We start from the raw sequence: 23,705 nt of genomic DNA, 5'->3' as shown, positions 1-23,705 counted from the left end.
TTCAAACCACCAACACCTCCCTCTTCCTGTCTCAGCTGATGACCTGGAATCCTACTTCACCGAGAAATGGAAGTCATCAGAAGAAGATTTCTACAACCCCTGCCACCATAAACCTCCCTCTTGCCAGGATTTGTGCCCATACACTTTTCCCCGATGCCTGGTAATGCAGAAGAACTAGGAGAAGCATTTCTGCCTAATGCAAATCCATCTGCTTGTGACCTAGGTTGGGCTCTCTCTCGTCTACCGAAAGGCATGGCTCTGGCATCTGTCCTCTGCCTCTCCTGCACCATACATTTCACTCTATTGGTACATCTCCATACATATACAACGCTGTCATTTCTCATGCCTTTAGAAACCTTGAATGTACCCGTTTCCCCCATTTCTAAGTTTCCCTTTGCAATAAAATTCCTCGAAAGAATTGTAAGCACACTGTCTCCAAATCTTTTCCTGTTCTTTCTGAAGCCCACTCCGTTCAGGTGTTCACCATCATCTCTCCACTGAAACTATGCTCATCAAGGCTGTTGCTAAATCCAATGGACTCTTCTCATCTCATCAGATCCAATCTAAGCGGCATTTGGACCAACCAATCACATCGCTGTCCTCATACTACTTCCTCATCTTCTTTCAGAGCCTCGGACGCTCTTGGTTTTCTCCTCCTCCCACTAGCTGCTTTTTCTTTTTTTAAATGTATGTATTTATTTTGGCTGCACTGAGTGTTAGTTGCAGCACATGGGATCTTATGTCTTCATGGCAGCACGTGGGATCTTCAGTTGCAGCGTGCAGGATATAGTTCCCTGACCAGGGATCGAACCCCAGCCACCTGCTCTGGGAGCATGGAGTCTTAGCCACTGGGCCACAAGGAGAGTTGCTGGCTTAGTCTTCTTTGCTGATTCCTCCTCTTCTCCCCAAATTATTCTACTTACTGGGATAGTATAAGGTTCACTCTTTGTTTTCTTCTCTTATCTATACTTACTCCTTGGTGTTCTCACCTGGTCTCATTGTTATGAGTACCTTCTACACACTGGTGGCTCCTAAGTGCATATCTCACTCAATTCCTCACTTCTGAACACCAGACTTCAACAGCCAATAGCCTGCTTGATGTGTCATGTCCACTGTGTGTGTAACAGTCATCTCAAACTTCAGTGATGAACTAAGTGCCTGACACAAGACAGGTGCTTAATAAATACTTGTTAAATGAGGGAAGGAAGGAACAAATAAACTGTCGCATTAGGGCAGTGGTTCTCAAATGAGGATAATTTTCTCCCCAGGGGACATGTGACAATGTCTGAAGACACTTTTTAGGTGTGGAGGGGGAGAAGACCACCTTCTTTCTCATTATTATTATTATTATTTTTTACTTCGAATTTTATTTATTTTTGGCTGTGCTGTGCCTTGTAGCTCTGCACAGGCTTTCTCTAGTTGCAGTTTGCAGGCTTAGTTGCCTTGCGGCACGTGGGATCTTCCCAGATCAGGGATCAAACCCATGTCCCCTGCACTGCAAGGCTGATTCTTAGCCATTCTTAGCCACTGGACCACCAGAGAAGCCCTCTTAGACATCTTTGATTGTCATGACCGGGAGGGTGAGTTCCATGGCATCTAGTGAATAGATGTTGCTAAACATCCTACAACGTACAGTGTGGTCCCCATGACACAGGATTCATCAGCCCCAAATGTCCCAAGTGCTACTGCTGAGAACCTGGTGATAGATAGGCAGGGCCAAGGCTTTTCTGTCTTTAGGATCCTAGAACAGTAGTGAACACTTGAGTGGTCATAAATGATTGTTGAATGAATGGAGATTCATTGGTTGGTTCAAACTGGTTGAATGGGTGGATTGATGAATAAAATAAAGGATGTCCTTGATCACCATTGTACCTACACCATTAACACTGAAGGAGCCTATGCTGAACTCCAAACTAGAAGACATGAAACGGAATGATCACCCTCAAAGAATCACAACATAATTAGAAAAATTGTGCATTAAACATTTTCAAAGTTATTCATGCACAATGGCAAGATATTAGTCTGAAATGTTATGCAGAAGAACCAAAGGAATATGAAGCAGAAGCCTGAGCAGAGTGAGAAGAGGTTATACGGAGGCGAAATTTTTCAAAAAGGCGAGTTTTGAGATAAATTTCTCCTGTTCAGAAGTCACCCAGCCTGTGTTCCTTTGTGAGCAGCCCGAACTAAGACTATCTCTAGGGGGAAGGGGCCTGAAACAATTGCGCCATCACGAGGGCATCAGAGAAGGCAGGGAGTCCTGGGGACCACTGCAGCCAAGGGCTACTCACCTGTTTCATTTTAATTCCCCACATTGAGCCGCTAACGTCGATGACAAACAGGATGTTTTTGGGAATTGGGTCCATGTTCTCAGGAGCAAAGAAGTGGACGAAATATCCATTAAATACCTGAAAAACAGGACATATTTGTGAGCCAAACCATTACCAGTGTTTGGCATGTAGAAGGATGAGGGTCCGGGGACTGAGAGGGGAGAGGAGACCACGGGGAGCAGGAGGCACAAGGGCCATAAAGAACAGCGGCTTGGCTACGTCCGTCTCTCCCTTTCTTCCTGCGCCCGTTCTGGCCTTTTCTGAAAAGGCCCAGCCTCTCCGCAGTTTACCTCCCAGGGCATTTCCCTGGGGGTTTATTCAACAAGAAATAGATCTTTGGCTCAGGCAGGGCTGGTCCGTGAGAGTTGTTTGCACCCACCTGAAGTTCCCCAACCTTCTCCTCTCTGTTCACATCATACATCACCACCAGCTCGCCATCGACCATCGTCTCTGAGCAATTGAAGCATTTTCTCTGTTGTGCTACCGTGGGCTTGAAGGCAATGTGTGCCTGGAAAGAGCAATGGTGTCAGAGCCCGGTCTCTGCCCCCTCCCTGTCAGAGGGGAACACCTTCTCATGCACACAGGTGAAGATCCAGCACCACTCTGCACCCAAGCAGCATCAATGGTCCTATCAGTGCTGTTGGCCAGGCTTCAGTCCTTTATAAGAGACTTGAAGAATTCCTCCCTCCCCCTTACCCCCACCCTATGGAAGAAATGGCCACCATCTCTAGAAAGAGTTGGCAAAAGGTTCGTAGAGGACTTTGACCCCTCCAAATGTGGTTACTATTGGCCATTAAGGCAGAGAGAATTAAGCTGAATATCTCTTGCTGTGATTAAGGGAAATTCTCTATATATTATGTGAAGACTGTCTTTTAGCTACTGGTCCAGTGGATGACTTGGGGGAAATGGGCTTCAAAATGGACAGACACTGGTCACAATGCAATGAAACAATTGGTTTTGTTCTGTATGTCCTGTGGGAGGCTCTAGACTTTGCTCAGGGATCACAGTTCCTTCCTAAGTTCCCTGAGCCCAGCACCTGACAACTTTTCCATCCCCTAGAGCAAAGAAGGAGAGGAAAACCCATGAACCAGTGGCCACTCAGACTCTGTCACATCACTGCTTGTGGTACCTTCTGGTGTCCTTTGGATACAACGGGAACGCCATCAAAATGCCCATCAAATGTGTCCAGAACATGAAGAGATCTTAGTCCTTGAGGTTCAATTATCCACACATCTGCCTAGAAGTGGGAAAGTTACTTGAAGCATTAAAACATCTTTCAAGACTTTTGAGCAAGAAGTACGACTATCAATTCTAAGTCCTCTGCTGCTCTTTTCATCTCTAGGATCTCCCAAAGATGACCTAGCATGGCTCCACCATCCCTTCTGCAGGTTCTTTAAATTCTGTGTGATATGATGCATCTCACCAGGGAGGCTGAAAGACCCCCTGGGCAACTCAGTGCTCCCTTTCTATTGCTTCATTTCTCCGGAATTTAATTCTCCTTCTTCTACTCCATCCCATGCCATTCCATTCTTATTTATAAGAAAATTTTACATGATCCATTCATCCCCTTGAATCTTCTACGTCTATGGACAATTTACAACTTGTCTGCTTCACCCTCATCTGTGTCAAACAGAGATCAGGTGAATTGTGTTCTTCCCTGGGTTTCTTCCCACTGGTCCTCCTCTGCCTCTTATGCAAATGTTCACAGGATGTTAACAAGTTTCGACCCTTCTAGAGCAGCTCAGTTCTCAAGGCAAGAGGTGACAACTACAGCAGAAGTGAGTTCAAGTTGCCCTGCAAAGGCACTGCTCTCCAGGTGATGAGAGCTGGGGTGCAACGGGGGGACCGTGGAGCAGACAAAGACAACGAACTCAACCTTCGCTGACCTCCTATTATTGGCCACCTACTTCCATAAGCTCATCGTACTTGGAACCAAGGTATCGAAGAAATGTTATGGGACTCTTCACAGATGAGAAAATTGAGGATCAGCATTACTTGGAAGGTCAGTGTAGAGGGCTGAATTTTCCCCCCACCAAAGGCATGTCTACATTAAATCTTTGGAAGCTGAAACTGCTACCTGATTTGGAAAAAGGATCTTTGCAGATACAGTAAAGGATCTTGAGATGTGATCATCCTGAACTACCCGGTGGGCCCGAAATCCAATGACATATGTTCTTACGAGAGCGGAGGGAGATTTGAGACACTCAGAGGGGGAGGCGATGTGACCAGGGAGGCATAGGTCAGAATGACGGGCCACGAGGCCACAAGTCAAGGAATGCCAGCAGCTTCCAGACCACAGAAGCAGCAAGGGACAGACCCTCCCCAAGAGCCCTGCTAACACCTTGACTTAAGTCCCCACCCCCAGAACTGTGTAAGAAGACATCTCTGTTGTCATAAGCCCCCTGTGTGCAATCATTTGCTACAGTAGCCACAGGAAATTGACAAAGCAAATAAGGAAATGAGCTAGCCTTGAAATGTGTAAGGAAGCGGCACTTCCTTATTCCAAACCCAGAGTCAATTTCCGTACACCACCCTGTCCTGCAGTGTCAAGTGGGGTGGAACACCACGAAGAGAAGATGAACAAAAAGGACAGATGGGGACCCAACTCTAGAGGGAGGGCTCACCTCCAGGTGCTTGGCCAGTCGTCCTGGCCGCAGGTGGAGTCTGTGCTCGTAGGACCCCAGCTTCCTCCACTTTACTTCCTGGTAATGAAGTTCAAACTGCACCTTTGCTCCAGGGGCGATGCTCACTTCGGTTTTGAAGTCCTCCATATCCAGAGCTCTGCTCCTAAAGATGCGAGCCCGCCCACATAAGTCATCACATGTAGAATCTACACAGAGGGCGTCCAGGCTGCCCTGGGCTAGCCACCTTCTCATTGCTTAGGAGAAGGAACGGTAGGTCCAGTAGAGATAACGGCAACTTCTAGATCAATTTCCTTCCACTAGCCTGGAATTCCCCTCCCCTCTCCCACATGATCTTTTTCTTGTAGAGCTTCTTACAGATCTGAGTGTCATCTGCAAAGAGCTACTGGTTATATTGATCCCCTATTACATGCCAGGAACTTGACACATATCATTGCTATTATAGCCGCTCTAAAAGATGGACACCAAGACCTTCATTTAGCAAGTGATGACAAATGAGGTTCATAAAGGGTAAGTAACCCACTTGAGATCTCATGCAAGTCATTTGTAGAGTCGGAACTCAATCCCAGTTTAGATGATCCGAAGGACAGCACACCTTTCCCCTACTGTTAGTAAGACTCATTCTAGGGATTCCTTACATTTTTAAAAGTCTTCATAAAAAAGACATCTATTATTTCAAATTGAACATGTATTTCCAGCACTAATGCCTTATTTACTCCCGTATGCACCAAGTCCAATGTGATCACTCATCTTGAAGTGTTAATGGTTTTAAAGAGAAAAGAGCAGGATTGTCAAATGAGAGTGATTTGAGCCTTAGGAGAAACAGTCAGTGATTTTTTAAAAACTTAAATGGTAAACAAGCAAGGTGAGATTGGGGGTAATTGGATCATGTGGGATCAGGGAAGTACCACAAAGAAGTGACCTAGCAGAGAAGGACAAGCTTCTCTGCCTTCCTGGGGGCTGGCTTGCCATGGAAGGAATGGGCTTGAGCACAGGCAGCAATGGATGGGGACCCTGCCCTTACCTCACCAGTCCTGCCATCTTGCCTTTCGCTCTCGCCTGTGCGTAGAGGGCTCGGCCCGTGGTTTTCTCCTTAATAGAACTAGTAAAAGTCGTGCCATCCACAGTCCTAAAAAATGACACAGGGGCCACAGTTGGTCTGAATAGAAGCCCAACGAAGAAACAAGCCAACAACCCAACCAGGTGGACGTAATGACTTATTGATCATTTTGTACCTGAAAGGAACCTCCGAGTAGAGAGACATTTGCATATTTCATAAAAGGAGTTCTTTATCTGATAGTGTGATTCAAGATAGATGAGGGAGGCTCCTATACTCGAAGCTTTCTCTCCCGTATTGTTACTTGTGTTTAAGACGCTTCTTCCCCAGTGTTGACAGAAGCACTATTTACAACAGCCAAGGCATGGAAGCAACCTAAGTGTCCACCAACAGAGGAATGGCTAAAGAAGAGGTGGTACATATACACACTGGAATATTACTCTGCCATAAAAAAGAATGAAATAATGCCATTTGCAGCAATATGGATGGACTCAAAAATTATCAAACTAAGTGAAGTAAGTCAGAGAAAGACAAACATCACATAATATTACTTATATGTGGAAGCCCCCCCAAAAAAACTGATACAAATTAACTTATTTACAAAACAGAAACAGACTTCAAAAATAAACATATGGTTACCAAAGGGGAAATGTGAAGAGGAAGTGATAAATTAGGAGTTTGGGATTAACACACACACACAACTATATATAAAATAAGCAACAATGACCTACTGTAGAGCACAGGGAACTTTACTCAATATTCTGTAATAACATATAGGTTATGGGAAAAGGATCTGCAAAAGGATGGACATATGTAGCTGTATAACTGGATCACTTTGCTGTACACCTGAAACTAACACAACATTGTAGGTCAACTATACTTCAAGGCAAAATTTTAAAAAATGTTTCTTCATTTTCCAGGTTTACCCTTTGGATTAAGGGTTGTTCTCCTGTGCATCCCTTTGGAATGACAAATGTGCCTAGGGCTGTGATTGATAAACCACTAGCTATCTGGCTGACATGTGCTTTATAGGATCCTTCTTCCATGTATGAAGGATCCTTCGAGGGTGGAAAAGAGCAGAGAAAGATGGAGAAAAGTGCTGATCGATGCCGGCCAAGTTTGTGTTTCTCTTTCTAACATCTCCCCAGGGGACTTCTGTCCTCTCTTGTCATCTCTGTCTCTCCCTACCTTACTCTTTGCTTGCTGTCACCTAATCCGTCCCAACAATGATTAGTCAGAGCAGTCTAATTAGAGTTTTTGAAGCAAAATAGAACATATGGCCTCTCCCTAAGGAAGTGGGAGATTACTGCCATAAAGACAGGCTTAAGGATGCTTTTACTCATTAGAAAAGAAAAGCAAATCCTTTGCAAATTCTGTTACTCTGAACAGAAGCAAATTATTGGGTCCCACCCCAAGATGACTCAATGTCCAGTGGGTCCACAGCTCTGAAAGCAAGAACCCCTGGAATTGCTGACCACCAGGGTCCACTCTGGGCTTCCCTGGTGATTTACGTGGTAAAGAATTCGCCTGCCAACGCAGGAGACTTGGGTTCCGTCCTTAGTTCAGGAAGATCCCCTGGAGGAGGAAATGGCAAACCTGCTCCAGTATACTTGCCTGGGAAATCCCATGGACAAAGGAGCCTGGTGGGCTACAGTCCACAGGGTAGCAGAGAGTCAGGTAAAGCTTAGCAATTAAACAACAACAAAGATGCTAGGTATGGAGCCATGAAGCGTTGAGGCACTAAAGGTCCACTCTGAGAGGGGTTTGATTCTGTGAGCAGAGCATATCCAGTTTCCAGTTCTGAGTGGGAGTTACTCACATGGAGAAGTTGGAGATGAAGGCTCCTTTGGGAATCTGCACATCAAACACGACATTTTGAGGCTGTGGAGAGTGGTTCACTACTTTGGTCTGGATAACAGTGTTGGCCACTCGAGAAGTAATAGTAGACTGGACTTTATAACTATAAAGAGTCACTTGATCATCATCTTCCTGAAATCGGCAAGAAAAGACAACTGTACTCGGAGAAAAATGACAGAACTTCACTGCATATTTGATGATAACAGTACAAAAAATTCTAAGACATCATTAAGTATATAACTCAGCTTTTACTAAGCATTCTCCTAAATTCTTGGTATATCCTGCAGGCAGAAGCTTGCTTTTGTTTTAAGAAATCTTGAGGTGCCTTTCAAGAGCTGTGAGTCTATTAACAATCACTTTGAAAGTTAGAATATGAGGAGAAAATGGTTGTGGGGAAGCAAGATTGGATTATAAAAGTGCAGGAAATGACTCTGAATACAGGGCCAGAGGGTAGAAAGGATGCCGGTGTGCAGTGTAGAAAGGGGACCCAGGCACTTCCAGGGGTACAGTGGGCTGGAAGACACAGGCAGTCCCCAAAGCCCCACACTGCTACCTACCTTCTTGAACCTCATCTACTGCAATTTCACCTTTTCCCAGTCCTCCTGTTGTTTCCCAAATTAAAAGAAACTATGAGATATAGTTTGAACAGGAGTGCTAGGCTTCCCTGATGGCTCAGACAGTAAAGAACCTGCCTGCAATGCGGGAGACCCATGTTTGATCTGGGTGGGGAAGATCTCCTGGAGAAGAGAATGGCTACCCACTCCAGTACTCTTGCCTGGAGAATCCCATGAACAGAGGAGCCTGACGGGCTACAGTCCATGGGGTCGCAAAGAGTTGGACACGACTGAAGTGACTTAGCACGCACGCATGAGAATGCTGATGGATATGAGTAAAGAACAGAACATCCTGCAGAGGGCATTTTGATGCGGTGACTGGTCCAGCACTCTGGACCCAGATCCCAACCCTTCTCTACTGATTTAAGGCAGTTCCAGTATCCATATGCTCAAAGACAAAGCGCTGAAAACAAGCATCTTTTAGAAGGTGCCTCTAAACTGCCAGGATTGTGGCAGTGATGGGATCCACTGGTTTCTGCTTTTTTTTCCAAAGCGTTTTACTTATTTCAATACCAGGTGTCATTTTCCCCAAACTTCGTCATCCAAGATTAAATTTTTCAACTCGTTAACATCCAGCTCACCTTAAGCTAAGATAAAACCCAGGCTAAGTTGCTTGTCCTTCCTGCCCCTTAACCCAGAGCTTCTCACAGCTGCTGTCCGTTCAGACCATGAAGCAAAGGAAACAACTTTCCTTTTGATGTCTTCCAACTACAGGAGGAACTACAGTAAGTCCCCTACATACATACGGACCTTTGAGGGGCAGTTGCAAACTTTGAAAGATGCGAACGAGCATCTGGTTCCAGCAAGGAACAGAACGTGTGCCATCAACATCAGACATGAGTGAAACTGCAGCTTGCCCTCTGTCTCCTGTTGCTGACGACCCTTCAGCCCTAATCTCCTACCTCCTCTCCCTCCTCCATCAGTAACTCCTCTGTCCTGTTCACTCCATGCCAGTCCCTGTGTGCTAGCTGTTGTATTGTACTACTCAAGGTACTGTACTGACGGATTAAAAATGTTATTTTTTGTGTCAGTTTTTTTTTTAATGTATTATTTGTATGAAAAGTATCCTAAACCTATTACAGTACAGCCACATATAGCTGATTGTGTTGGTTGTGTACTTAGGTTAACTTTGTTGGACATACAAACTCACTCATGGAATGGGACTTGTTTGTATGTAGGGGACTTACAGTACACCAAACAGCTCAGGGAATCCGGCCATTTTGTGTTTAAGAGTGCATTTTCCACACTCACTAAAGCTGTTTAGGTGTCCTATTTTAAATCAAAACCATTATGTTGGAATCAATATACAGTTTTTATTCCAAAAAAACCCCCAAAAAACCTGTGCTGTTGGCAAAACTTGCCAAAGTAAAGAAAAGGAACATTTTCAGCTCCTGGGGACATCTCTCCTGGTTGCTCACACACTCCACCCTCTCATGCTGAATTTTAGACACAATTCCAAACAGAATTGGGCAAACAGGTATTTCGAAAGTCAGGTAAATGCTCTTGGTGCTGAAGACAAAGGAGGCAGCTGTATTGATTTCTCGATAATAGGTAACAGAAAAGTCATTCAGACATCAATTTTTAACAAATTCAAAGTACACTTACCATCCTTTCTCCAGATTCTCCAGAAATACTTCTCTGTGAAAGGAAGTTGGATAAAATCATTCTTCAGAAGCGTGTTGCTTATTACCTTGAGGGCAAAAACTGTTTTCTCTCAGTCAAGAAATATTTTCTCCTTCCATACTGAGCTCTGATTCATTCACTGGAACCAAGACATAACTATCAAATACTCTCGAATGCTAGTTTCCCCTGGTGTGCTTCCGTGAATAAGTGTCTCAGCTGTCTTTTGGTGGCATGCCCATCATTCTCTGATACAATGTTAAAACCAATGTTTTTAAATGAAAATATTCAATTGAGCTCATGCTGAGTAGCACAGATCACCTTTATCCTGTAAAAACCACCTCATTAATTCAACTAAAAACATCTGTTTGTCTGAGTGTTTTCATAGCAGCAGAATTCTTTCCTTCAAACCCAAACAGTAGGAAAGCATGTCTGTCTCTTCCATTAGATGCAGCTACATGGGAGCTGAAATGCATGCGTCTTCTCCTTGGGGTAGCCCCTGAGTTAAACATGGTAATCGGCAGATGGAAAATTCTGTATTCTAACTGCCATGCTGGAGATTTAGCCACATGAATGACGGTCCTGTGGCATGGAAAGCTGGCTGGCTTTAGAGCGATGGGTGAGCATTTAATGTCAGATGGATTTTAAAATAATAATTCAGATGTGGGTTAGTAGAGCTTAGCTTGCCTGCTTTGGGGTGAGCTGAAATTTTAGGGGGTGTTGTATGACAGAGTAAGGCCAAAGGTTGCCTTCTTTTAGACTTTTTTTTTTAATTGAAGCAAGGTTGATTTACAATGTTGTGTTAGTTTCAGATGTACAGCAAAGTGATTCAGTTATTTCTACATATCTATCTATTTTTTGTCAGATTATTTTCCCTTATAGGTTATTACAAAACACTGAGTATGTTTCTCTGTGCTGTTCAGCAAGTCCTTGTTGATTCTCTGTTTTCTTTTTTGGCCATGCTGCACGGCTTCCAGGATCTTAGTTCCCCAACAAGGGATTGAACCCGTGCCCCCTGCAGTGGGAGAACAGAGTCCGAACCACTAGACAGCCAGGGAATTCCTGGTTATCTATTTCATATACAGTAGTGTGTATCTGTTAATCCCAACCTCCTAACTTATCCCTCTCCCCCTTTTCTCTTTGGTAACTATGAGTTTGTTTTCTATGTCCGTGGGTCTTTTCCAGATCTTTGAACGCAATTCTCAACAGCTCTTTAAGTTTACTCTTTTAGATGAAGACCCTGACATGAGGATTTACCTATGGGGTTTCTTTCTTTTTCTCTTAAGTCTTTTTGATGTGGACCACTTTTAAAGTCTTTATTGAATTTGTTATAATATTCTTCTGTATTATGTTTTGGTTTTTTGGCCACAAGGCATCTGAGATCTTAGTTCCTGGACCAGGGATTGAACCCACACCCCCTGCACTGGAAGGTGAAATCTTAACAACTGGACTGTCAGGGTAGTTCTGTTTATGGGGTTTTAATATTATCGATCTACAAAAAACCTTGACTTGCAGAAGGTGAAAAATTCATCCCCACACAAAAGGTGCCACAAGTCAGCTTAGCATGGCTTCCACAAATCCGTCCTTTCTTAGCACGTGGGCTCTACATGGGAGAAGCCAAACCCTTCCTGGCCCCTGGATACTCACTCCTGTAAGCAAGAGCATTTTGTCTGTGCTGCTGCTGGCATCCAGGAGACGGCCTCCAGCGTGGCTAGGTTCCCTGTGCTCTCTGAGCAGCTCCCCAAGACAGTAGTGACCGTGGCCAGTGGGGGAGCAGCATGTGTGGCCCCAAGAGGAAGCCACAAAAAATGTCCTCCTGGGAGGAAATTCTTCCATATATGACAGTAAGACAACCCCATAATCTTAAGCTTTGAAGAAAACATGTAGCCAGGTATTGTTTAAGCAAATAACATGACCACTGTGTTCGGAGATGGACAGTCATGTGGCGGTTTCCCTTCATTTCAGCTGAACTGTGTTTCTCCCGAGTATACTACTACTGGACTCTTTGCTGCTAAGAGAAACAAGCTCTTGAGAAAATGTAGCAAAAAGCATCTCAGTCCTTTTCTTATTTTTTCATTCATGATCTCTTTCACTTCTTTTCCGTTTTGGAACTGAGGTTTACTGTACCTGATACCTCCGATTCTCTGGCACAAACTGGAATTTGCCTGCAGCCAATTCCACACGGTCTCCATAGTCTGCAAACTTAAAACAAATCAAGATGTTTATTTCCATCAATGAAAAAAAGGCAGCTGGTGACAGGAAAAGAGTATTTAATATATTATTTTGCCTTGTTTTCTATTTCTGTGCAATCTCAGTTTTTCATATAATGTCTTTTTCAAAAAAATTAATAGCTGATTTACGTTTCAGGTGTGCAAAAAAGTGATTCAGTTATATACACACACATATATCTACTCTTTTTCAGATTCTTTTCCATTATAGGTTGAATATTACAATATATTCAATACAATATATTGAATATAGTTCCTATGCTATACAGTAGGTCCTTGTTGTGTATTTTATACATAGTAGTGTGTATCTGTTAATCCCAACCCCCTAATTTATCCCTCTCCTCTTTTCCCTTTGGTAACCAAAAGCTGTTTTCTATGTCTGTTACAATGATTTCTTTAATCTATTTGTTTGCTGGTTATATTTCGGAGGTGAGTAACTAGGAGTTAATATCTCCAAACTTGGTGGATGCAGGAATTCATTTTTTACTTTGCTTGAAGACGACAGTGACCCAATGACAGGGTGGTACCTGGGGGAAGTGTTGCGTAGATCTTAGCAGCATCAGAAGTGTCTAATAAGATATTAGAAATGTCAATATGAAAGGAATACTAGTAAGTGACTGAAAAAGCACAAGCACCTTTGGAAATCTTGCCTCCAATTCCTGGCTCCATCAGTGAGGCTTCCAACACACTCTGGTGGTTTCTAAAGTGTTGGAAAATTTGATAATTTCTAAGCAGACAGAGTGATTTTTTTTCTTGCAAATATGCCATCTTGTTCTTTGGCATTTGTATACATAATCCACCCTGTAAGTGTCACAAGCTGCTGCATCTTCCAGGATAGTCCCAGAATACATGTGGCTTTTCTAGTATCAGAATAGCTCTTCTATGACTTCCAAGACTTTCATCACGCTGAGGACGATCAAGGGTCTGAAGGGAAGACCTTGATCTCCTTGGGAATAATTCCTATACTCTGCCCGCTGACTCATCCATCTTCCTCTTTAACAGGAACATTAAATGCCCTTAACTTGGAAATCGTTGTTCACTTAGGTATGACAAACAACAGTCCTTTTTAATTTTTTGGCTGTTCTGGGTCTTAGTTGCAGCATGCAAGATCTATTTCCCTGACCAGGGATTGAACCCAGGGCCCATGCATTGGGAGCTTGGAATCTTAGCCACTGGATCATCAGCTGTTTGTTGTTGTTCAGTCACTAAGTCATGTCTGACTCTTTGCGACCACATGGACTGCAGCACACCAGGCTTCCCTGTCTTTCACTATCTCCTGGAGTTTGCTCAAATTTATGTCCATTGAATCAGTGGTGCCATTCAACCATATCATCCTCTGCTGCCCCTTTCTCCTTTTGCCTTCAATCTTTCCCAGCATCAGGGTCTTTTCCAGTGAGTCAGGGAAGTCCCTAAACGATAATGCTTTGAAAATGACTTTTCTTATACTCTATGTAAAAGAGTAATAATGGTATTTCATACTAATAGTTATGAGAGCTAATAATTATCAAGTTCTTGCTCAGGTTTGCACTGTGCTGGGTAGTTTATGAATGTCACTTAAACCTTATAACCATCCTTTGGTTCATATCAATTAATATCCCCAGTTTTTGAGATAAGGAGGGGCAGCTGTACTCCATAAATGCTACTATGGAGCCAGCCCTTGAACTCAATTTTCATGAAAAGCCCACTAATGCTTTAAAGGGTAAATACACATTCGAGTAATTTTAACAGCAAACACTTGTACTCAGATGGACTTTATCATAAATTTCCAACCCTCACAGGATACAGTCCTTGAACAGCAAAAGGTAACAGGATTCCCTGATGGTTCAGATGGTAAAGAATTCACCTGCAATGCAGGAGACCCGGGTTCAATCCCTGGGTTGGGAAAATCCCCTGAAGAAGGGAATGGCTACCCACTCCAGTATTCTTGCCTGGAGAATTCCATGGACAGAGGAGGCTGGTGGACCACAGTCCATGGGGTCGCAAAGAGTCAGACATGACTGAGTGACTAACACAGCAACAACACCCTATTTACCAAACTAACACAGGGGGCCTACAGCAAGGAGTCTTCTGGAAGTACTTACTTCTGATAGTCCATTGGTGGGGATTTCAAAGCCTCTTGATTCAGAAAGGAAGCAGCAGAGGAAAAAGCACGTGAGCCCCTTCATCATGCCGTGTGCCTCTGCCCAGCTCTCAGGCATGGGGTCTGAGGAGGAGCCCAGTGTCCCCTGAACCACGATCAGAGGGACAGCAGAGCAGTACAGTTGGGCTTTGAAAAGAAGAAAAGAGAATAGAGCTCTCAAACTTTGCTCCAAACAGGACAAATATTTGTTCTGGAGTTCAAACTTAAGCTCTGGGGGTGGATCAGATGCCCAGAGGTTATTCAAACAGCCAAGCCAGAGGCAGTCCCTGGGCTGTGAGAGTACGTCAGGGTCAGATGGATGTGCGGTATTTTTTTTTATCCCCTTCTGCTGATTTCTGTTCATCTTAAAATCAAAGAGATCTAAAGGTCAGTGTCATCCTCTTTGAAAGATCAGGTGAGGAACTTTCCCGAGAAATTGAGTCAGATGGGAAAAACCTAAAGTTAAAAAGTTTCTGGAAACAAATCCTTTGGTTTAAGTGAAAGCAGGAGGAATTTAGGAAAAGGAGGAGAAGAAACCCCAGAGTTTCTGAGCAAAGCATTCATGAGCAGTGCTTTTCCGTCTCCCTTTGATAACCGAGAACCTATTTCATGAAAGAACTGGGTGAAAAGCAGTGTGGGAGGCACACCCTTCAGGGAGGAAGCCTCGGGAACATCTTTGATGAAGAGAACAGAGTCTGTTCCCACTGCTTCCAGTCAGCCTCACTCAGGTCAGTGGAAAATCAGCTCCTCCTAGTCCCAGAACCAGGGACAGCCCAGCCTGGAATCCCTTCCTGCTCACGGTCAGGAATCCTAATAATGATAACCAGGATTCATGAAGTTCTCTGTAGTATCAGCCTCTTTGACCTGCATTAACTTTAGCCCTTTACTTCTCAACTATGAAAGAGCCATATCAGGTGTGTACTGCATTTACCTCCATTCTCAATGGAGGGAAAGAAAATTAGGTAATTGATTCCCCATCTCACAGTCAGCAAGTGGGGACTTGATTGAAGGTTGAGATTCAAGGTTCAGTAGGTGCAGGAGAGGCGCCCTGGGCTCCCTCCCTGGGTTTGGGGTTCTGAGTGTGAATTTAGACTGAAGCTTACCTGCGGTCCCCAAGGTGGGTGACCAGTCTATTTGATGAAACTTTTTCTTGAGCCTCTGCTCCAGACATCTGCTTGCACTCAGCCAGGCTGTGGACCCCAATCTGGCCAGCTCCCATGTCTTTTCTGGAAGTTTCCTGCACCAGGATGGAACTACTGCCTTTCTGTCCAAAGTTGTTTGATCCTGGTCAGGGAGATGCTGCTGAAATAATTTCTACTCTCTAAAAGTTCACTCACACAAGGGAACTTGCACCCCATGAAAACAGAAAGTCTGTGATGACTTGTGTGACCTGGGATGCAGGGCTGTTTCCACTAGATCGGTACTGACCAGACTGGGCTAGTTTCCATGGACCTGACACTCACCGTGTGGATTACAGTGAACCCAGGACAAATAGATCACTTTTCTGAGATTGTCTTCTAGTTTGGTTTAAAGGGACATGGCTTAAAGTTTATTTCAAAAACAAGGCAAGTGGAAAGAGAAAATAAAAAACCATGCCGAAGAAGATAAACTGACATTAAAATAATGCAAGATGATCTTTAAAAAACTACAAATTTGTTAAATCCAAGCACATGCCCAAAATAACTGGAAGTGTTGCTTCAAATATACTATAAATGCAAATGGATTAAATTTATCTGTAAGATTATGAAGAGTTACTGATTTTTTTTTAAATGTTCAACTGTATGCTGTCTCTAAGATTTATATTTTACCTCCAAGGCGCAAAAGCAGACTGAAAGTTGAGACTGCATTAAAATCAATCTTATTTTTCTAAATACTTGAAAATGGGGGTTACAGAGATGGTACTGGGTTAAGACAGACATCATAGCAAATAATAATAAAAGAAAGAAGAGAATTAAATCTAAGATTATTAACTATGTGCACATTGTTGTGAAGTACCTCTCTCTAGAAATTGTTCATCTAGCAAAACTAAAACCTTGTCCCCATTAAACAATAATTCCCCATTCTGCCTCCCCCCAGCTCTGGCAACACCATTCTACTTGTTTTCTCTATGAATATGATTACTTTATATACCTCGTGTAAGTGGAATCACCCAGTGTTTGTCCTTTTGTAACTGGCTTATTTAACTTGGCATAATGTCCTCAAGGTTTATTCATGTTGTCATCTATGTCAGGATTTCCTTCTTTATTTAAGGCTGAGAGACTTCCCTGGCAGTCCAGTGGTTAAGACTTTGCCTTCCAACGTGGATTCGATCCTCTGGTCAGGGAACTAAGATCCAAAAAAGCCACAACATCAAACAGAAGCAATATTGTAACAAATTCAATAAAGACGTCAAAAAAACGGTCCACGTAAAAAAAGGCTGAATATAATCATCTACTGTATGTATATATCACATTTTCTTCATCCATTCATCCTGCCATGAGCACTTGGCTTGCTTCCATTAAACAAGTATATTTTAAATTTTTCTCTGTAATATTTCACAATTAAACATTTAAAAACAATTCAAAGAGCAAAGAAAATTGATTCCAAATCAGTTAAAAATATTTTCAGCAAGGAATATAAGTAACCTTGGCAGAACAAAGAAAATCACTTGTTTTACACGCCGCCTAAATTTGTTTAAGTAAAATAAAGGTCTAAGCTAACCAGATAAATCTATTAGTTGAAGACAGAGCAGCATTTGCTATGAGTGAAAATGACATGGGGTCGGATCCCAGATAGAACTGATTTAGTTTTGTTAAGCGTGTACTGCATGACTCCGGTAGTGAATTTACACACACACACACACACACACACACACACACACACACACACACACACAAATGCTTGGTCTCAGCTAAGAGGGAATGTGGTAAGCATTTCTGGGAACATACCCACTGATCTGGATTCCACATCTTCTCCATTCCCACTTTCATTACGTTCATTAATTTTCTGAAATGCTAACAGCGTTTTCTAGAGGATGTCTCAGCTACCGTTTCTGAATCCATCACCCTCACACCATGGCTGAATGCAGCACCCAGGTGCCACTCTGAAGCAGTTACTCCCTGCTCCAGAGTCTCCACTCTCTTCCTATAGAAGATCCAGCCAAGAGTGATTTCACAGTGGTCAATGCATTACCTTCAGCCTGATCTCCAGGTGACCTACACACCACAAAGTGAAAGTCACTCAGTTGTGTCCGACTCTTTGAGACCCCATGCATGGACTATACAGTCCATGGAATTCTCCAGGCCAGAATACTGGAGTGGGTAGCCTTTCCCTTCTCCAGGGGATCTTCGCAACCCAGGGATGGAACCCAGGTCTCTCGCATTGCAGGCAGATTCTTTACCTGCTGAACCATAAGGGAAGCCCAGGAATAATGGAGTGGGTAGATTCTTTACCAACTGAGCTATCAGGGAAGCCCTACACGTCACAAAGCCATATGATTTGCTCACCTCCGAACCTTTCATCCAAGGGCTTCCCCGACACAGCTCCCTTTGCTTGCAATTCCCACCTTCTCCTCCAATGTCCATCTATTAGCATCACATCCCCCTTTCAAAGATCATCTTCACTGCAACTTCTGTCACCAGCATGCTGCGAATTCCTCTGGCTGACATTCATCACTCATGTCATTGGAGGCATATTTGCAGCACACAACCTCGTGCCCTGCTACATTTTCTCAAGAGCAGAAACCACACACACCGTCATCCACTGCTCTTTATGGAGAAAGACAAATACATATGATATCACTTATATGTGGAATCTAAACTATGACACAAATCAACTTGTCTACGAAACAGAAACTGACTCAGGGACATAGAAAACAGACTTCTGGTTACCAGGCGGAAAAGGGGAGGGGAAGGGGTGGATTGGGAGTTTGGGATCAGCATATGCAAACTATTATCTATAGAATGGATAAACAAGGTCTTCCTGTAGAGCACAGGGAACTACATTCAATATCCTGTGATAAATCATAATGGAAAAGAATAGGAAAAAGAATATATATAACTGAATCACCTTGCTATACAGCAGAAACTAACACAACATTGTAAATCAACTATATCTCAATAAACTAAACTAAAAAACCTAGTCTTTATAGATAGCCTACTATGTGCCTGGCACTATGTACAATAGTCACCACAGTGCCTTTGAATATAACTGACCCTTAAGTATCAACACTGACTTGAACCACTCTTGGAAGGTGATCTGGCCCAAAAGTAATAACTCTTTCCTTTCATATGTTGCCCTTTTCAAAATATTTTTGCATCAGGCTATTTAGTTCCCAATAATGGAACATGATGTGCTCAGTTGTGTCTGACTCTTTGCGACCCCAAGGACTGTAGCTCACCAGGCTCCTCTGTCCATGAGATTTCCCAGGCAGGAATACTGGAGTGGGTTGCCATTTTCTCCTCCAGGGGATTTTTCCCGACTCAGGTATCGAACCCAAGTCTCTTGCATTAGCAGGCAGATTCTTTACCACTGAGCCACATGGGAAGTCCCAATGGAACATGACACCATCTTCAAAATCTAGAGTCTGTCTCTTACTAGATTAGTGACTGTAGCAGGAGATTTCCTCTCTCGGTAAATCAGTTTCTTCACCTGTAAAATGGGGCTGTACCATCCACGTCATAGTGCAGCAGGGAGGAAGAGTAGACCAAGAATGAACGAGACCTGGTGCTGGCACAGAGGGAGTGGCTGTCCTGTGCTTGCGTCACTACTGCTACTGTTCTAAACAGCAGAGGAAAACCAGCCTGGAAGGTAAGATACAATCACAGAGCATATAACTGAGAGTTGCCTGTATTTTTCTGCCCAGGTTTTCCCTTCGGCCTTAGCAATTACACAGTGCTATACTTTCTGGAAAGATGTATCTTCTGGACGCTGGACGTGAGAAAACCACTCCCTCCCTCCCTCGTGTGCAGGCTGGGCTGGGGGAGCTCCCAGGCAAGTGGGCGCCTCAACCCAGCCCTCATGGAAAAGTGCCATCACAGCTTTGCATCCTCCGCTGAGATAATGACAATTCAGACCTTACTGCATGTTTTGCAAACATAAGTATGAGTTCCAAAATTCTGGCCCCTTCCATTGATCAGTTCCTGTTGATGCCTGTAATCTGGTATTTGGAATGACCTTAGGACAAGTCAAGCTAAGAGCAGCCTGAGCCAGGCTTCTCTTTTTATGCTGATGACCTATCTCCAAATTCCAAGGTCATGAATAAAAACCACCACGCTTGATCTCTCTTGCCATCCAGAAGTGCCAGGTTCCCTACCAGGGCAGGTGTGTACTCAGCTCAGGGACCTGGGCTTCTTCCACTAGCCTTGGGCCTGGGTGGCTGTCACTGGTGAATGGAAGGTATCTATTTGTACTTAGACAGTCTTGATTTATAGCATGGAAATTGCTACCACAAATGCTGCAGGAATATTCACTTCCATAGATGTGAGAATCGGTAGGAAATCTAAGAGAAAAAAATTTCAGTACATTTCACAATGTTTAAATAAAAGAATAACTCATTTATTGCCCAATGAGAATTCTCAGGAATATCAATACACTTGGGGTTTGTGGCTCTGAGTTTAAGTTTTGGTGGCTTAGATAATGGTGTCACGATAACTATCACACAATTACAAAATCTAGTTTTAGATCTATTGTTGTGAAAGAGTATACTTTTAAAAGTCTAAAGTCAAAAGGTGATATAACTTACAAATAGCTGTATCTTACCCTTACCTGCTTGTTCAGATGCGGTGTGATATGGACCAGGTCTGCTTTCTACACGTGTTTGAACTTAGATGCCTTCCTTATCATAGTCAGGTTAAGATATTTTGCCTTAGGTTCTTCAAGGATTATTATTTTTTTTTATTTCTCAAGATGCTACTCTATCATTCTGTCATGTCTTTTTTCTTCTCAAAAGATACACCCTTCTGAATCCAGAATTCCAAAGAATAGCAAGGAGAGATAAGAAAGCCTTCCTAAGTGAATAATGCAAAGAAATAGAGGAAAACAATAGAATGGGCAAGCCTAGAGATCTCTTCAAGAAAATTAGAGATACCAAGGGAACATTTTATGCAAAGATGGGTACAATAAAGGACAGAAACAGTATGGACCTAACAGAAGCAGAAGATATTAAGAAGAAGTAGCAAGAATACACAGTAGAACTATACAAAAAAGATCTTAATGACCCAGATAATCACTATGGTGTGAACACTCACCTAGAGCCAGACATCCTGGAGTGCAAAGTCAAGTGGGCCTTACTCGAAGTAGCACTATGAACAAAGCTAGTGAAGATGATGGAATTCCAGTTGAGCTTTTTCAAATCCTAAAAGATGATGCTGTGAAAGTGCTGCACTCAATATGCCAGCAAATTTGGAAAACTCAGCAGTGGCCACAGGACTGGAAAAGGTCAGTTTCCATTCCAATCCCAAAGAAAGGCAATGCCAAAGAATGCTCAAACTACCACAAAATTGCACTCATCTCAACACAATAGCAAAATAATGCTCAAAATTCTCCAAGCAAGGCTTCAACAGTACGTGAACTGAGAACTTTCAGATGTTCAACCTGGATTTAGAAAAGGCAGAGGAACCAGAGATCAAATTGCCAACATCTGTTGGATCATAGAAAAAGCAAGAAAATTCCAGAAGAACATCTATTGCTACTTTATTGACTATGCTAAAGCCTTTGACTGTGTGGATCACAACAACTGTGAAAATTCTTAAAGAGATGGGAATACCAGACCACCTGACCTGCCTCCTGAGAAACCTGTATCCAGGTCAAGAAGCAACAGTTAGAACTGGACTTGGAACAACAGACAGGTTCTAAATTGAGAAAGGAGTATGTCAAGGCTGTGTATTGTCACCCCGCTTATTTAACTTACATGAAGAATACATCATGTGATATGCCAGGCTGAATGAAGCACAAGCTGGAATCAAGGCTGCTGCAGGCCCTGGGGTTGCAAAGAGTCATACACGACTGAGTGACTGAACAACAGCAAGCATAGGTGTGGGTTACTGTAATTTTGGGACAGAACATAAAGATATTTCAGAAGAAAAATGTTAGAAATTGGATAGAGCTTGCATGAGCCAAAAATACAAAGTTAGAGTGTGTGATACTTCATACTTTAAAAAATTTTTTAAATTTTATATTGGAGTATAGTTGATTTACAGTGTTGTGTTGTTCAGTTGCTCAGTCATGTCTGACTCTTTGCAACCGCATGGACTGCAGCACACCAGGCTTCCCTGTCCTTCACCATCTCCTGGAGCTTGCTCAAACTCATGTCCATTGAGTAAGTGATGCCATCCAACTATCTCATTCTCTGTCGTCCCCTTCTCCTCCTGCCCTCAATCTTTCCCAGCATTAGGGTCTTTTCCAATGAGCCAGTTCTTTGCATCATGTGGCCAAAGTATTGGAGCTTCAGCTTCAGCATCAGTCCTTCCAGTGAATATCCAGAGTTGATTTCCTTTAGGATGGACTAGTTTGATCTCCTTGCCGTCCAAGGATTTCTCAAGAGTCTTCTCCAACACCACAGTTTAAAAGCATCAATTCTTTGGTGCTCAACCTTCTTTATGGTCCAACTCTCACACAACAATGTTGTGTTAGTTGGAGGTACACACCAGAATGATTCAGTTATCTGATTCTTTTCCCATAAAGTTATTACGGAGTACTGAGTAGAGTTCACTGTGCTATACATAGGAATAAACCAAGAGATCCCAACACCAAAATGCACCTTTAAACCTATGTCTGTGGAACTTCCCTAGTGGTTCACTGGATAAGACCCTGTGTTTCCGATGCAGGAGGCTTGGGTTCAATCCTTGGTTAGTGGGATCTTACCACATGCTGCACGCCACCTCCCCCTCCAAAATTAAGTCTCTGTTTAAAAAATAAAATCAAATAAAAATAAAACTATGTCTGGAGCACATGGAAAAACAATGAAGAACACTAGGCCTGCAGCCAGGGAAAGCAGGGTAATGTCAACTAGGAGTTTATTTAGCTTGGCTTTTCCTTAGAATGGGACCATCAACCAGAAGGAGGAGCACAAGCAATGGATTAAGAGGGAAATAAACTCAGGAGGAATGTGGTGGTAATAAGGCTGCACTGCACTAATTCAAATTAGTACAGTCTTGGCCCAGACTAAGGGCCAAGGGAACCAAAAGAAGTTTCAGAGAAATAGCTTGTAAATGATTCCCATTGGGTTCCCTCAATTTCCAAAAAAGAAGACATTTAGATGCTATACATTATAGGGTAGGTTTTGGAGCTTGAGGTTGACTTTATTTTTATTTATTTATTTTATTAAAGTTTTTTTCAATGTGGACCATTTTCAACATCTTTACTGAATTGTTACAATACTCTTTCTGTTTTATGTTTTGGTTTTTTGAGATATGTGGGATTTTAGTTCCCCAGCCAGGGATTGAACCTGCAGCCCCAGGATTGGAAGATGAAGTCTCAACCACTGGACCATGAGAGAAGCCCCTTGAGGTTGATTTTACTTTGAAAAAATTAGAAAAAAAGGCCTGAGTGAATGAAACCATTCAAAAGAGGGTTTAATAACTCTTGAAAAGGGAGCAGTCTGACAAGGTTCTGTGTGTGGAAGGGGTTTGATGACTAAGGCTCCCTAGATTCTGCAGGACAGGAATAGAGTGGGAGGCACACAGAATGATGTGTCAGAGTGGGATTCAGGGGGTGGATGGACAAGAGAAGGCAAAGCAGGCCAGCCTGAGCACCAAAGTCCTAGGAGGTGGGTGCACAAGAGGCAGAAGGGGGATCTGAAGACCACGGAAGTTATGAGTGCCGTAAAGACCTTCTCAAAGGTCAGGAAGCACGAGGGACAAGCCACCTTCAGGTGCGTGCGGGTGTTGGCTGGAGGCCAAACCAGAGGCAAGGGCCCAAGCCTGGTCAGGCACTGAAGGGCCAACTCATCTGTCTGCAGAGCCAGGGGCTGGTAGCACACACAATCCATTAACATGATCATATATCTTGGAGAAGGAAATGGCAACCCACTCCAGTGTTGTTGCCTAGAGAATCCCAGGGACGGGGGAGCCTGGTGGGCTGCCGTCTATGGAGTCGCACAGAGTCAGACACGACTGAAGCGACTTCGTATGCATGCATGCATTGGAGAAGGAAATGGCAACCCACTCCAGTGTTCTTGCCTGGAGAATCCCAGGGACGGGGGAGCCTGGTGGGCTGCCGTCTATGGGGTCGCACAGAGTCGGACACGACTGAAGCGACTTAG

The 23,705-nt window shown here is 43.3% G+C and overlaps 1 protein-coding gene across 12 annotated transcripts in view; it reads right to left on the bottom strand.

Moving 5' to 3' along the window:
- ITIH2 (inter-alpha-trypsin inhibitor heavy chain 2) overlaps window positions 1-23,705 on the bottom strand; it is a 62,627-nt gene that overhangs the window by 18,008 nt on the left and 20,914 nt on the right. For 2 of the 12 annotated variants that reach the window (XM_081557219.1, XM_081557217.1), the window contains exons 3-13: window positions 16,595-16,789; window positions 15,568-15,748; window positions 14,427-14,611; window positions 12,245-12,319; window positions 10,103-10,135; window positions 7,846-8,015; window positions 5,994-6,098; window positions 4,952-5,114; window positions 3,457-3,564; window positions 2,707-2,835; window positions 2,289-2,405 (exon numbers count right to left, since the gene is read on the bottom strand). In XM_081557219.1, the coding sequence (XP_081413345.1) occupies window positions 2,289-2,405; window positions 2,707-2,835; window positions 3,457-3,564; window positions 4,952-5,114; window positions 5,994-6,098; window positions 7,846-8,015; window positions 10,103-10,135; window positions 12,245-12,319; window positions 14,427-14,543 (1,017 nt within the window). In that variant the 5' untranslated portion in view covers window positions 14,544-14,611; window positions 15,568-15,748; window positions 16,595-16,789. Of the gene's footprint in view, window positions 1-2,288; window positions 2,406-2,706; window positions 2,836-3,456; window positions 3,565-4,951; window positions 5,115-5,993; window positions 6,099-7,845; window positions 8,016-10,102; window positions 10,136-12,210; window positions 12,320-14,426; window positions 14,612-15,567; window positions 15,749-16,594; window positions 16,790-17,949; window positions 18,211-18,842; window positions 19,246-23,705 lie in introns of all 12 variants that reach the window. The other 10 variants (XM_081557222.1, XM_081557223.1, XM_081557227.1 and 7 more) reach the window with 10 other exon arrangements.

This window comes from Giraffa tippelskirchi, chromosome 13 (assembly GCF_054371585.1).
Source record: "Giraffa tippelskirchi isolate mGirTip1 chromosome 13, T2T-mGirTip1v1.2.pri, whole genome shotgun sequence".
NCBI classification, from domain to species: Eukaryota; Metazoa; Chordata; class Mammalia; order Artiodactyla; family Giraffidae; genus Giraffa; species Giraffa tippelskirchi.
This window is presented reverse-complemented; position numbering and strand designations above follow the sequence as displayed.